This window comes from Saimiri boliviensis, chromosome 14 (assembly GCF_048565385.1).
Source record: "Saimiri boliviensis isolate mSaiBol1 chromosome 14, mSaiBol1.pri, whole genome shotgun sequence".
In the NCBI taxonomy this organism is placed as follows: Eukaryota; Metazoa; Chordata; class Mammalia; order Primates; family Cebidae; genus Saimiri; species Saimiri boliviensis.
In genome coordinates this window covers 15390912-15404179 of record NC_133462.1, presented here as the reverse complement: position 1 = coordinate 15404179, position 13268 = coordinate 15390912, and the positions used below count along the sequence as shown (strand labels likewise).

Below are 13268 nucleotides of genomic sequence, written 5' to 3'. Positions count from 1 at the left end.
GGCACGAGACTCATCTCGAAGCGCGGTTGGCTGGACTGATAGTCTCGCGCACCTAGACGCTAGCAGAAAGGAAGGGGGCAGGACATCAGTGCAGGGCCTCAAACCCCATTGGTCGCCCGCCTCGGCCGAGAGAGACGGTGCTTGAAGCTCATTGGTCCTCGTGACACAGCGCGGGAAAAGCAGCGCGAGCTTGGCCGTTCCTCGGGCCACTTTTCCGCGGTGTCCTTAGGCGTCTTCCTGACTGAATCTGACTTCACTGGAGGCGGTGGTAACCGTGAACTGGCTGCGCGAACACGGCCCCTCCTCCCTGTCCGTCCTCCTTCCCTAAACTCCCTACCCCAGAGCATCCCCTCACCTCCCCCTCGCGCCCCTCGCCTCCCTCGCGCCCCCATCCCCTTCCCTGCCTCGCGGGCCCCTTGGCGTGTTCCCCATGCCCCACTCGCTCCCTGGGGCGCAGGAAGGAAGGAGGGAGGAGAGAATGCATGAAATTAATCGTGGGGAGTGGGCACAGGAGCAGGAAGCACTGGGCACAGCGACTGCTCGGGTTTACACAAAATCCTGAACAACATGTGGGTGCAAGAGAGACATTAGTGCCCCGAGGAGAGGGCTTTTTTTTTTTTTTTTTTTTTTTGCCCAGATCAGGGCTTAGCACATGGCAGGGGCTCAGTAACCACTGTGGAATGAATGAAGGAGTGAAGGAAAATAACTTGAAAGCAGGGCAGGTGGCGGGCACAGTGGCTCACACTTGTGATCCCAGCGCTTTGGGAGGCCGAGGCGGGCAGGTCCCTTGAGGTCAGGAGTTTGAGACCAGCCTGGCTGGCCAACATGGTGAAACCCTGTCTTCTACTAAAAATACAAAAATTAGCTGGGCTTGGTGGCAGGCACCTGTAATCCCAGCTACCCGAAAGGCTGAGGCAGGAGAATCACTTGAACCCAGGAGGCGGAGGTTGCAGTGAGCCAGGATCACGCCACTGCACTCCCGCCTGGGCTGAAGAGCAAGACTCCATGCCAAAAAAGGAAAGAAAGGGCAGGAAGGAAAGAAGAAGGAAGGGAGGGAGGGAGGAAGGGACAAAAGAAAAAGAAAAAAAGTGGGACAGGGAAGCTGAGCGCAGTGGCTGCAGCCTGTGGTCCCAGTTACTCGGAAGGCTGCTGTGGGAAGATTGCTTGAGCTCAGGAGGTGGAGGCTGCAATGAGTCATGATCATGCCACTGCACTCCAGCCTGGGCGACAGAGCGAGACTCTGTCAACAAAAAGAAAGTAGAGCAGGGAATCCATGAGAATAATGTAATTATTGGGGGTACAAGAGAGGATTCTGATTTCAAGGGGTACAAGAACAAAATAATACTGAAGGAATGGAAGGAGACAGTTGCCTTGCAGGGCATAGATGAGACTAAGAATTGAAAGGGGGATAAAAGTATCAGTAGGCATTGGATAAATGCATGAGGGTGGGGTGAGCATTGTTGAACAGGATGCCAGGAAACACTGTTGGGATGGAACAGGGTGCTTGTGAAGGGCCAAGATCACGCCACTGCACTCCAGCCTGGGAGACAGAGCAAGACTCCAACTCCAAAAAAAAGAAAGAAAGAACACAGAAGAGTAAAAGGAGAGGAGTTTCTTAGGAAGGAAGATACCTGAGAAAGCTCATGGGGTAAAGAGGGAAGGAAGCCAGGGAAGAAGGCAGGATTGGGGAAGGGAAGTCTAAAGAGGGGCAAGATGGAATCCTGCAGATGTGGTCCTCAGGGCAGGATGGTTGTTAGGGGCAGGCCCACCTGGTCATGCTGACCCTCCACTCCTGCCCCTAGATCCATGGAACCCAGTGACATGCCTGCTGGCCACCATTGCCCCTCAGACTCTGCCCTTCAGGATGAAACCAGAGACCCCCAGGGCACAGAGCTGATCCCCAGGAAAGCCATCAGTCGCTCTCCAACCTGCGCCCGCTGCCGCAACCACGGCGTCACCGCCCACCTCAAGGGCCACAAGCGCCTCTGCCTCTTCCAGGCTTGCGAGTGTCACAAATGTGTCCTCATCCTGTGAGTATGAGGTCTGGGAGGGGAGGAGGTTGGGCCTCATCCAAAGAATCGCTGACCTTTGACTCACAACTCCCCACTTTTAGGGAGCGCCGCAGGGTCATGGCTGCCCAAGTGGCCTTGCGTAGGCAGCAGGAGGCCCAGCTGAAGAAGCGCCTGATAAGGAGACGGGAAGCCTCTTCCAAAACTCCCAGCCGCATCAGAAAGGTCCCCTGTGAGTGTCTTTGACCAGCGATGGGGCAGGGGTTTTAGTATAGCAAGCAGATGTGGGAAAAAGAGGCCAAGCCCTGCCGCTGAATTGGTGTGCGACCTTGACTAAGGGTTTCTACTCCCTCTGCCTCGGATGTCTCAGTGTTGGGAGAATGCAGCAAATTCTGTGGGTCAAAAGTGAGCTGGAGGGGGAGATGAGAACTGTCTGGGGTTGGGGTAGGATAAGGGTCAGGAGAAAGGGCTGACTAGAGCTATCCCTGGTCCTTCACAGCTGGAAAAGAGAACATAGCACCCCAGCCTCAGATACCCCGTGGGGCAGTCCCGCTGGCACTGACACCCCCTGGGAAGGTAAGGAGAGGCTGGGGCCTGAGAAAGTGCCCCCCACCCTAGTTCCTACCCAGACCCTTTCTTCTGTGCCCTCACCTGGGTTCTAGTCCCAGCCCTGGCTTGCTATATAATCTGGTCAAATTACTGCTCTTCTCTAGGCAAAATGAGGGATGGGACTTTAAGGCCCTCCCAGCTCTAAAGTTTTGGGGTTCTGCCCACATGCCAGAATAAGCTCACTCCTTCTCCAGCCTTGTACCCAACTCCAGTCCTGTGCCCTCTGCCCCTGCAGGAGAACTCCTGTGGGCCTCTGCTACTCAGCCGTCCCTTGGAAGCCTTGCCCTTTTCCTGGACTCCAGTGCCTCCTGGCCCCTGGGTCCCTGGACACTGGCTGCCTCCAGGCCTCTCCATGCCATCACCAGTGGTATGCCGCTTGCTGTACCAAGATCCGGCTGTCTCTCTGCCTGTCTTTCCTGGTACGATGATAATTCAACAGATACATTCGTGTCAATCTGCCACATATTGGGAGAGGAGGAAGAGGGCACAGGTGGGGAGAGGGAGGAAAGAGACTGACCTTGACCCCTATACACTCTGCATTCTCTTATTCTCATTAGGCTTTGACCCTGGCACCTCCCTCCCGCTGCCCACTCATGGGCCCTTCACCACCTGCCCAGGATCTCACCCAGTACTGACAGCTCCTCTTTCTGGAGAGCCCCAAGGGCCCCCTAGCCAGCCCCTCACGTGAGTAGGGAGAGAAGGATGTGTATCATGAGCCTAAGCCTGTGCTGGACACCACAGTGGATAATGAAGAAGAAAAGGTCTCAGACTAATAGGCAAGGCAGAGCTCTCCTAGTACTGCCATTTCCTAGCTGTGATGCTTTGGGAAATTAGCTTTACCTCTCTGAGCCTGTTTTTCTATCAGTAAATTGGAGACACTATTATATTACTTACCTCCCTGGTTGTTGTAGGAATTATCAATAACGTATGGACTAGACGTAGCACAGACTCTTTAACAGTAGCAATTTTATCTGCTTAAACAGATTTAATGGGGTAATCTGATATGGGGGTCAGTGATGGTGAGAGCCTCAGAGACCCCGGAAAGGGGCCAGAGGCCATTAGGGAAAGCTCCCCAAAGCTGAGCCAAGCTCTCCTTCAAGTTCTATGGGAATTGGGGAACTGGAAAGGGAGACCCAGACTCTGGTAGGGCAGGGACAGTAATCCCAGCTAGGTGTTTTTTAAAAACTGACATCAGGCAGGGCCCAGTGTCACCTGTAATCCCAATGCTTTGGGAGGCTGAGGTGGGAGGATCACTTGAGGCCAAGAGTTTGAGACCACTTGAGCAACAGAGTGAGACCCTGTCTCTACAGAAAAGTTAAAACTTAGCCCAGAATGGTGGTGCACACCTGTTTTCCTGGCTACCTAGGAGGCTGAGGTGGGAAGATGGCATAGGCTGAGGAGTTCGAGCTTATGATGAGCTATGATCACACCGCCACTGCACTCCAGCCTGGGTGACAGAGCAAGACCCTGTGTCAAAAAAAAAACAAAAACAAAAACAAAAAACACAGGTGATTTCCTATAATCCTCACAGTAGCCCTGGGAGGAAAGAGTTGGCAGGGATTTTTACTTTACTGAAAATAAAATAAGTCAACACAGGGGATGGGGACTTAGCTGCACAGCTTAATGGGCCAGCAGGCTCTCAGATTCCCACATCAAAATATGGCAAAATCCTGCCCCTCTTTCAATGTGTACATGTCTGTTCATGTGTTTAACCACCCTGGCATCTTCTCTCCTTGTTTCTAGACACTCAACTCTGATACTCCAGCCCTGTGGCACCCCAGACCCTCTTCTGCTACAGCCACAGGTCCTGGGAAAGAAGTGGGATCTAGGACGCTGGGAGGAGGTTGAGCCTGGGGAAGGGAAAAGCAGGAGACTGTGAAGGAACCAGGGGCTGAGGAACACTTAGAGGGTGGGCAGAAGTGGGGGTTCCCAGTCTGCTTCTCTTCCTTTCCCTTGCAGGCCTCTGGAGCCTCTCGCCTGGCTCGGATATCTGCCTCCTCAGAGCGGCAGCTGCAGCAAGAGGCAGCTGAAGCCCTTGTGGGGCTGAAAGATTCATCCCATGCTCCTCGTGTGACCCCTTTTGTGCCCCCGAACCCTGCCTGGATCTCCCTGCTTCACCCCTGTGTCCCACCAGGTAATGTGTTCCATGAAAGAGAGGATGGGATAGGGATGGTTGGGAAATGGAGGTCACTGAAGTACACAGGGACAACCAAGGAGATGAGGGGGTCGGCAGGTTGAACGTCCTCAGGCCCAGGCCCCCAAGCTCCTCAGACTGGCCCGTGGGATTGCAGCTGCGAGTTGTTCAGTGAATCCATTTTATCAGTTTTGTACTCGACAGCAAATTTCTTGATGTCAAGGAAAGTGGGGCCCTGAGAAAGGCAGAGACTTGCCCAAAGGCATATAGTGAGACAGTGACAGAGAACCCGACACTGTGTCTCTGGACCCAGGCTGCCTGCTGAAGTCTGGAGTGGGGTCTGGCCCAGGAGGAGGTCTGATAAGTGCCTTCAAGGAGTTTCTGTTCTAGTTGGGGAACTTGGATGCCTTCACAAGACTTAGTGACAAACCTGGAAAAGACTGGAGGATTGAAGAGTGAGAACAACCTATGGGGACAGACAGGGAAAGCTGCGAAGTCTCCTCTCCAAATAGTGGATTGGACAAACTGGCCTGGAGGAAGTGCTAGAGCAGAGGGAAAGGAGGCTAGAGAGGCTTCTGATGCTGGAGACCCTGCCAGGCTTAGGTGTCTAGACAAGCAACTGTACATGAAGGGGAGCCAGGGAACGTTTCTGAACTAAGCAAGGACAAATTCAGAGACCATGAGCTTTAGAAGGACAAGTAGATGGCTTTGATGGAGGGTTTGGAGGAGGCAAGACTGGAGGTAGGAAAATCAGCAAGGAGGTCTGTGAAACAATCCAGGAGAACAAAGATGAGGCCTGAATTGGATGCGGTAAAAAGAGGGGATTGCTAGGAGGAAAAAAGGATGTGGTCTGATCCTGCCCCTTCCTTCCTGCCTATAGCTCCTGCTGGAGGAAGAGGATTCCAGCCTGTTGGCCCTGCTCTTCGACCCAGCCCAGCCCCTTCTGTTGCTCTACATATTGGCCGTCTGGGGTCCATCTCCCTCCTGAGCTAGAAACCAGAGATGGAGGCTGCCTTGCTGTAGCAGGGAGGTGACAGCCTGCTGGCACTGTGTATTTAGTCTTTTACTTCGGGATTTATGCATGGAATTTAATGTAGTACAAGCTTCGGGCCTTTTTATCTTAAGCTTTCAGGAGCTTCATTAGCTTTCAGTTCCTTTTGTATTGTGGGCATTTCCTTGGCTAAAGGTGGATATTCTTGATATTCTTGTACCCTTCTTGGGTCTTGGGACCTATTGAAATCCCCAATAAAGGGATAATTGTGCTCTTTAAGCTGACCAATATCTATAAATGTGTTTGCATGAGTTTATATCCTGGGATCCCATGATTCCATACATACCTATGCACTCATGTCTGTCTCCATGCCTGTGAAAACAGGAGAGTGCTTTCATTTTGTGTCTAGGTTTGTGTGAGTAAACAAGAAATAAACCTTTGTTGTTGTAAGCCACGGAGATTTGGGGATTGTTTGTTACCACAGCCTAACCCAGTCTATCCTGACTGACAGAAAGGACTTGTTCAGTTCACTTCTCAAAGTGAAAATCAGTTTTCTAGTACCTACCATAGATAAACACAAACTTGGATTTTTTTTTTCCTTTGGCCAAATAAAAATATTATATGGGGAAATACAAGGGGATTCACTGATTAATTGCCCACTCTGTGCCAGGCATAGACGGTTTCCTGCTGTCTAGAGGGGCTACAAATGGAAATGCATACAGGACTGAGCAGATCAAATAAATGAGCAAAGAAGGCCAGGTGGACCCTGGCAAACGTGCCTAAGGAGCAACCTCCTTGTGGCCCTAGCAGATTACTGCCAGGCAGGAACGTGGACTCAGTGTTGATGCATCTTCTAATTTTTTCAAGAAAATCTGGAAAACTAGATTTCCATGCAAAACTTCTTAATTTTCTTTTTCTTTTCCTTTTTTTTTTTTTTTTTTTTTTGAGACAAAGTCTTGCTCTGTCCCAGGCTGGAATGCAGTGGTGCAGTCTCGGCTCACTGCAACCTCCACCTCCCAGGTTCAAGCGATTCTCCTGCCTCAGCCTCCCAAGTAGCTGGGATCACAGGCACATGCCACCATGCCCAGCTAATTTTTATATTTTTAGTAGAAACGTGGTTTCACCATGTTGGCCAGGATGGTCTCGATCTCTTGACTTTGTGATCTGCCTGCCTCAGCCTCCCAAAATGCTGGGATTACAGGGGTGAGCATGTCGTCCAGCCCAAACATCTTAATTTTCAAATGTTCGCTCCGTTTTCTTCTTTACATTCTATATGTGCCAAATAAAACATATCTTCAGGCTAGCTTTGGCCAATTGAATACCAATTTGATACTAATCTAACATGACATTTTCCACATGGGGAAATTGAGGCTAACCAGAATAGGAAGAATCAAGTTAGTCTTCACCACTAAGAGGTGTTTCCTCAACTAGGGAGGTTCGTGTGTCTAAGTTTTTTGTTTGTTTGTTTTTGGGGTTTGAGACAGAGTTTCGCTCTATCACCCAGGCTAAAGTGCAATGGCATGATCTCAGCTCACTGCAACCTCTGCCCCCTGGGCTCAAGTGATTCTCTCACCTCAGCCTCCTAGAAGCTGGAATTACAGGTGCGTGCCACCACACCCAGCTAATTTGTGTATTTTTAGTAGAGACAGGGTTTCACCATGTTGACCAGGCTAGTCTTGAACTCCTGACCTCAAGTGATCCACCCACCTTGGCCTCCCAAAGTGCTGGGATTACAGGTGTTAGCCACCCCGCACTCGGCCTAAGTTTCGAAGGATCCATAAAAGGCTAAGAAACACTCATAGGCCGGGCGCGGTGGCTCAAGCCTGTAATCCCAGCACTTCGGGAGGCCGAGGCGGGTGGATCACGAGGTCGAGAGATCGAGACCATCCTGGTCAACATGGTGAAACCCCGTCTCTACTAAAAATACCAAAAAAATTAGCTGGGCATGGTGGTGCGTGCCTGTAATCCCAGCTACTCAGGAGGCTGAGGCAGGAGAATTGCTTGAACCCAGGAGGCGGAGGTTGCAGTGAGCCGAGATCACGCCATTGCACTCCAGCCTGGGTAACAAGAGCGAAACTTTGTCTCAAAAAAAAAAAAAGAAACACTCATTACCATTTACTGAGTGCCCACTGATTTGACTCCCATATCCTCACAGCAACCCTGTAAGCTATACATGATGGTTCTCATTTTACAAGTGAAGAAACAAGCTTCAGGAGGCAACATGACTGCTCAAGAGTTTCAGGGAAAATTTCTAGACAAAGGTCAGAGAAGGGTTCCTTCTCTTTGCCAGGTTCCAAATTAGTTAATAATGTTTATAAAACATTGTACCGGGTGTGGTGGCTCACGCCTGTAATTCCAGCACTTTGGGAGGCCAAGGCAGGAAGATCATTTGAGCCCAGGAATTTGAGATCAGCCTAAGCAACATGGTGAGACCCTGTCTCTATAAAAAAAATAAAAGCAGAGAGTGAAAGATGTACCAATCCTTTCCCTAATCAGGACTTCAAAAGACAGATACAAGTCAAGAACTTTTCAAAAAAGTTTTTTTTTTTTTCTTTTCTGCTTTACCAGGAACATCAGAGAATTTTTTTTTTTTAGACAGTTTCACTCTTGTTGCCCGTACTGGAGTGCAATGGCATGATCTCAGTTCACTGCAACCTCCGCCTTCTGGGTTTAAGCCATTCTTCTGCCTCAGCCTCCCAAGTAGCTGGGATTACAGGCATGCACCACCAAGCCCAGCTAATTTTGTATTTTTAGTAGAGACAGGGTTTCTCCATGTTGGTCAGGCTGGTCTCAAACCCCTGACCTCAGGTGATCTGCCCGCCTCAGCCTCCCAAAGTGCTGGGATTACAGGCATTAGCCACTGCGCCCAGCCTTTTTATTTTATTTTATTTATTTATTTTTTTTTTTGAGATAGAGTTTTGCTCTTGTTGCTCAGGCTGGAGTGCAATGGCATGATCTTGGCTCACCAAGATCATGGGTTCAAGCGATTCTCCTGTCTCAGTCTCTTGCGGAGCTGGAATTACAGGCATGTGCCACCATGCCCAGCTAATTTTGTATTGTTAGTAGAGATGAGATTTCTCCATGTTGATCAGGCTGGTCTTGAACTTCCGACCTCAGGTGATTTGCCTGCCTCGGCCTCCCAAAGTGCTGCAATTACAGGTGTGAGCCATCATGCCCAGCGAAAGTCTTTTATTTTTGTACTTATGATACCATTAACAATAAGATCTTACTTGCATTTGTTTCTTAGTCCTCTGGTGTCAAGTCCTTGTCCTTGAACCATTCCATACATATGAAAACTTGCTGAGCTCTTCCAAAGATGTGAACACTGGAGACCCCTCTTCCCATTCCCACCTTTAGAAGGGCTCAAAGGATGTGCTTGATCTTAGTCTCCCAAGTAGCTGGAATTACAGGCATGGGCCCATAAAAATTACTGATTCCTTTTCCTGATGTTACCTACACCCCTTGTTTTACTCAAGATGATTGATGGTGATGACATTCAATTACAACTTGTTCTTTCTTGTTTGGAATTTTCAGAAGGTGGGTTTCTTCTCCTCCCTAACAGATTACAGAGTAGTAAAACCTGCAGCACTTCTCAGCAGGTACTGTGAGACATCAAGAGACTAAAGTCGGCTCCATACCCTTCTTTCCTCCCCTTAGCTATTACTTAGATATATGATTGCTCCTTAATAGACCTGCCGAAGACTTGGTGTGCCATGCTTTCCTAGAGACAGATGACCAAGGGCACAAAATCACAGAGAAAGGAAGCACTGCAGCGTGCACCCTGGCTGAGACTCTGCTACTCGGCGCTGACCAAGGGTCCCCTGTACACCAAGGTCACACAGCTGAGAAGGGTAAAAGAGAAAGCATAATTTGGGATTAAAGGACGGTATGAAAAGGGGAGGAAAAGAGGGAGTGATGGAGATTAGGGGAAGGAGTGGAGAGCAGGCCCCTCTTCACAGGCCCTTCTCATTTCTCTGCAGCCCACCTCTCCTTCAGTGCCTGGCCTAGCAAGGCTTTTCACTCCACTGGCCAGGCCAACTTTGTCTTTCAAATCATTAGGGTGCCTCATTAGTGCCTGAGAGAGAGGGCCAGAGCTTCTGCAGATGTATGTCTTAAGGAAAAGAGCAGATTTAAGAATTGCTCATGCTCCTAAGTTGTTGCCTGTTCAAGAGCAGCAGTCTTCCCCTGTGGTTGAGGGGAGCCACAGGCGTGTGCCACCACACTCGGCTGATTTTTGTATTTTGAGGAGAGACAGGGTTTCTCCATGTTGGTCAGGCTGGTCTCTAACTCCTGACCTCAAGTAATCCACCCGCCTTGGCCTCCCAAATCCACCATCTTTTCATGGCTTGATAGCTCATTGAATAATATCCCACTGTTTGTAGGTACTGCAGCCCCAAACCATTTTTAAAACTGTGTTTAAAGAGGTTATTGAAAGAGCTTGAGCATCTTCAGTTGTGGCTTCAAATCCCAGCTCAGGCTTTAGCCTTATGTGACCTTGGACAAATGACTTGACTCTAAGCCTCAGTTGACTGGTCTATAACCACCTCACAGAGTTTTCAATTATGAACCTGTAAAAACTAACATGTACAAAAGTTAACACCAGGCATACAATGCTGAGAAACTGTGTTCTCTAAAATCACAGACTGTCAGAATTTTGCTCTTTAAAATCAATAATATAGTGAGAATGGACATCTCATTCTTACCTGGAAAGTCAAAGTCACTTTGACACAGAGAAGCAGTCATAATCTCCAACTCAGGTGAGAGCTTCAGAGAAGTGGGTTTTAGAGACAACACAAAACATTTATCTAAACTTTCTAATGTCCCAGGAAATAGAATCCTGGGTCTGTTCCTAGCCCAGGCATTCATTACATAAATGCGCACCTGCTTTGCCTTATGTCCATCAAAACTCTGCTTTATATAAATTTTACCTAAGCTTCACTCTTCCCAATATCCTATATTCACCCTGTCTCTTCCTTTGGCCAGGCACTCCAGAGTTTCTCTGGAGAGCTTTAAAAAAAATTAAATTTAGGGCCGGGTGCGGTGACTCAAGCCTGTAATCCCAGCACTTTGGGAGGCCGAGGCGGGTGGATCACGAGGTCAAGAGATCGAGACCATCCTGGTCAACATGGAGAAACCCCGTCTCTACTAAAAATACAAAAAATTAGCTGGGCATGGTGGTGAGTGCCTGTAATCCCAGCTACTCAGGAGGCTGAGGCAGGAGAATTGCCTGAACCCAGGAGGTGGAGGTTGCGGTGAGCCGAGATCGTGCCATTGCACTCCAGCCTGGGTAACAAGAGCGAAACTCCGTCTCAAAAAAAAAAAAATTAAATTTAGTAAATTGACTCAAATGAATTATGTGTAGATGATTCAGAACTGACACTAGAAATTATTAAAAGTGGGGGCCAGGCACAGTGGTTCATGCCTGTAATCCCAGCACTTTGGGAGGTCGATGCAAGTGGATCACCTGAGTTCAGGAGTTCAAGACCAGCCTGGCCAATATGGTGAAACCTCATCTCTACTATAAATACAAAAATTAGCCAGGTGTGGCCGGGCGCGGTGGCTCACGCCTGTAATCCCAGCACTTTGGGAGGCCGAGGCGGGTGGATCACAAGGTCAAGAGATCGAGACCACCCTGGTCAACATGGTGAAACCCCGTCTCTACTAAAAATACAAAAAATTAGCTGGGCATGGTGGCGCATGCCTGTAATCCCAGCTACTCAGGAGGCTGAGGCAGGAGAATTGCCTGAACCCAGGAGGCGGAGGTTGCGGTGAGCCGAGATCGCGCCATTGCACTCCAGGCTGGGTAACAAGAGCGAAACTCCGTCTCAAAAAAAAAAAAAAAAAAAAAAAAAAAAAAAATTAGCCAGGTGTGGTGGCAGGCACCGGTAATCCCAGCTACTCAGAAGCCTGAGGCAGGAGAATCACTTGAACCCAGGAGGTGGAGGTTGCAGTGAACCAAGATCACATCATTGCATTCCAGCCTGGGCAACAGAACGAGACTCTGTCTCAAATAATAATAATAAAGGCCGGGTGCGGTGGCTCAAGCCTGTAATCCCAGCACTTTGGGAGGCCGAGGCGGGTGGATCACGAGGTCAAGAGATCCAGACCATCCTGGTCAACATGGTGAAACCCCGTCTCTACTAAAAATACAAAAAATTAGCTGGGCATGGTGGTGCATGTCTGCAATCCCAGCTACTCAAGAGGCTGAGGCAGGAGAATCGCCTGAACCCAGGGGGCGGAGGTTGCGGTGAGCCAAGATCACACCATTGCACTCCAGCCTGGGTAACAAGAGTGAAACTCCGTCTCAAAAAAAATAAAATAAAAAATAAAAAATAATAATAATAACAATAATTAATTAAATTATAAAAAGTGAACATAAATTACCCAAGTACATGGAAATTTCCAGTTACACATGCATATATTACCTACTTTGAATTAAATGCATATGCAAATACATGTGTTGGTTCTATAAAAATAATTGAGATAATGAAAATATTTTCTCAAGTTTTAGAAACAGTCTAAGTTTCAACAACATTCTACATGAATGTAAAACCCTGATTTAAATATATGATCTTATCCTAGAAGCATGGTTTTAATTTTTCTAACAGATATGGGTATTGGCTTATTAATAATTAACACATTTTGTAGCCACGGTATCAGTGTGAGGAAAAAATAGATTATTATTTGCTCTGATGTTTTAAATTCTCAAAGTCGTTCCAACATAAGAAAATAGCTACACGCTGGCCGGGCGCGGTGGCTCAGGCCTGTAATCCCAGCACTTTGGGAGGCCGAGGCGGGTGGATCACGAGGTCAAGAGATCGAGACCATCCTGGTCAACATGGTGAAACCCCGTCTCTACTAAAAATACAAAAATTAGCTGGGCGTGGTGGCGCCTGCCTGTAGTCCCAGCTACTCGGGAGGCTGAGGCAGGAGACTTCCTGAACCCAGGAGGCGTAGGTTGCGGGGAGCCGAGATCGCACCATTGCACTCCAGCCTGGGTAACAAAAGCGAAACTCCGCCTCAAAAAAAAAGAAAAGAAAAAAAGAAAAAGAAAAAGAAAAGAAAATAGCTACATGCATTTCAGTGTTTCCTTTTTGAAACAAGTTAACATAATTTTATTGGACCACATGTTCTTTCGTTGCTGAGCCTTGTAAGGATTAAATGAGATCATGCATATAACACTACGGGATCAGCCACATGATAAATGTCCAAATAATATTTACCTGGGCCTGGCATTGAGCAGGCACTCAAAAAATATTTGTTGTTAGAGCATGTGACGCGCCATGAACCAGAGCAGCCACTTTAAATGGGCAAATGGGGATCTCAGTTTTGTTTTGTTTTGTTTTTTTCAATTGTGAGACAAGCCCTGAGAGGGCAAATGGACTGCCTAAAGCTACACAGGTCCGCAGGGCAGGTAAATCTAAATGGGCAAAGCCTAACAGCTGAACCAACAGACTCCGACACTAGAGGGCAGAACTGAACTAACTCCTCCGAAGGTCCCGCCTCTGCCGCTTTGTCCCACCCT

At 48.6% G+C, this 13268-nt stretch overlaps 1 protein-coding gene across 1 annotated transcript; it reads left to right on the top strand.

Moving 5' to 3' along the window:
* Nucleotides 1-208: 208 nt before the first annotated feature.
* DMRTC2 (DMRT like family C2) lies at nt 209-6375 on the top strand. The gene is made up of 9 exons (XM_003943212.4): nt 209-268; nt 1803-2030; nt 2114-2241; nt 2509-2585; nt 2857-3037; nt 3176-3302; nt 4362-4422; nt 4578-4752; nt 5633-6375. The coding sequence occupies exons 2-9, from the start codon at nt 1807-1809 to the stop codon at nt 5743-5745; spliced, it is 1086 nt and encodes a 361-aa protein (XP_003943261.1). The 5' UTR covers nt 209-268; nt 1803-1806; the 3' UTR covers nt 5746-6375.
* Nucleotides 6376-13268: the final 6893 nt, after the last annotated feature.

Coding starts and splice junctions, on each gene's coding strand:
- DMRTC2 (XM_003943212.4), top strand. CDS start 1,807: ATGGAACCCAGTGACATGCCTGCTGGCCACCATTGCCCCTCAGACTCT. Junction 2,031..2,113: donor CACAAATGTGTCCTCATCCT/GTGAGTATGAGG, acceptor CCCCACTTTTAG/GGAGCGCCGCAGGGTCATGG. Junction 4,423..4,577: donor CTCTTCTGCTACAGCCACAG/GTCCTGGGAAAG, acceptor TTTCCCTTGCAG/GCCTCTGGAGCCTCTCGCCT.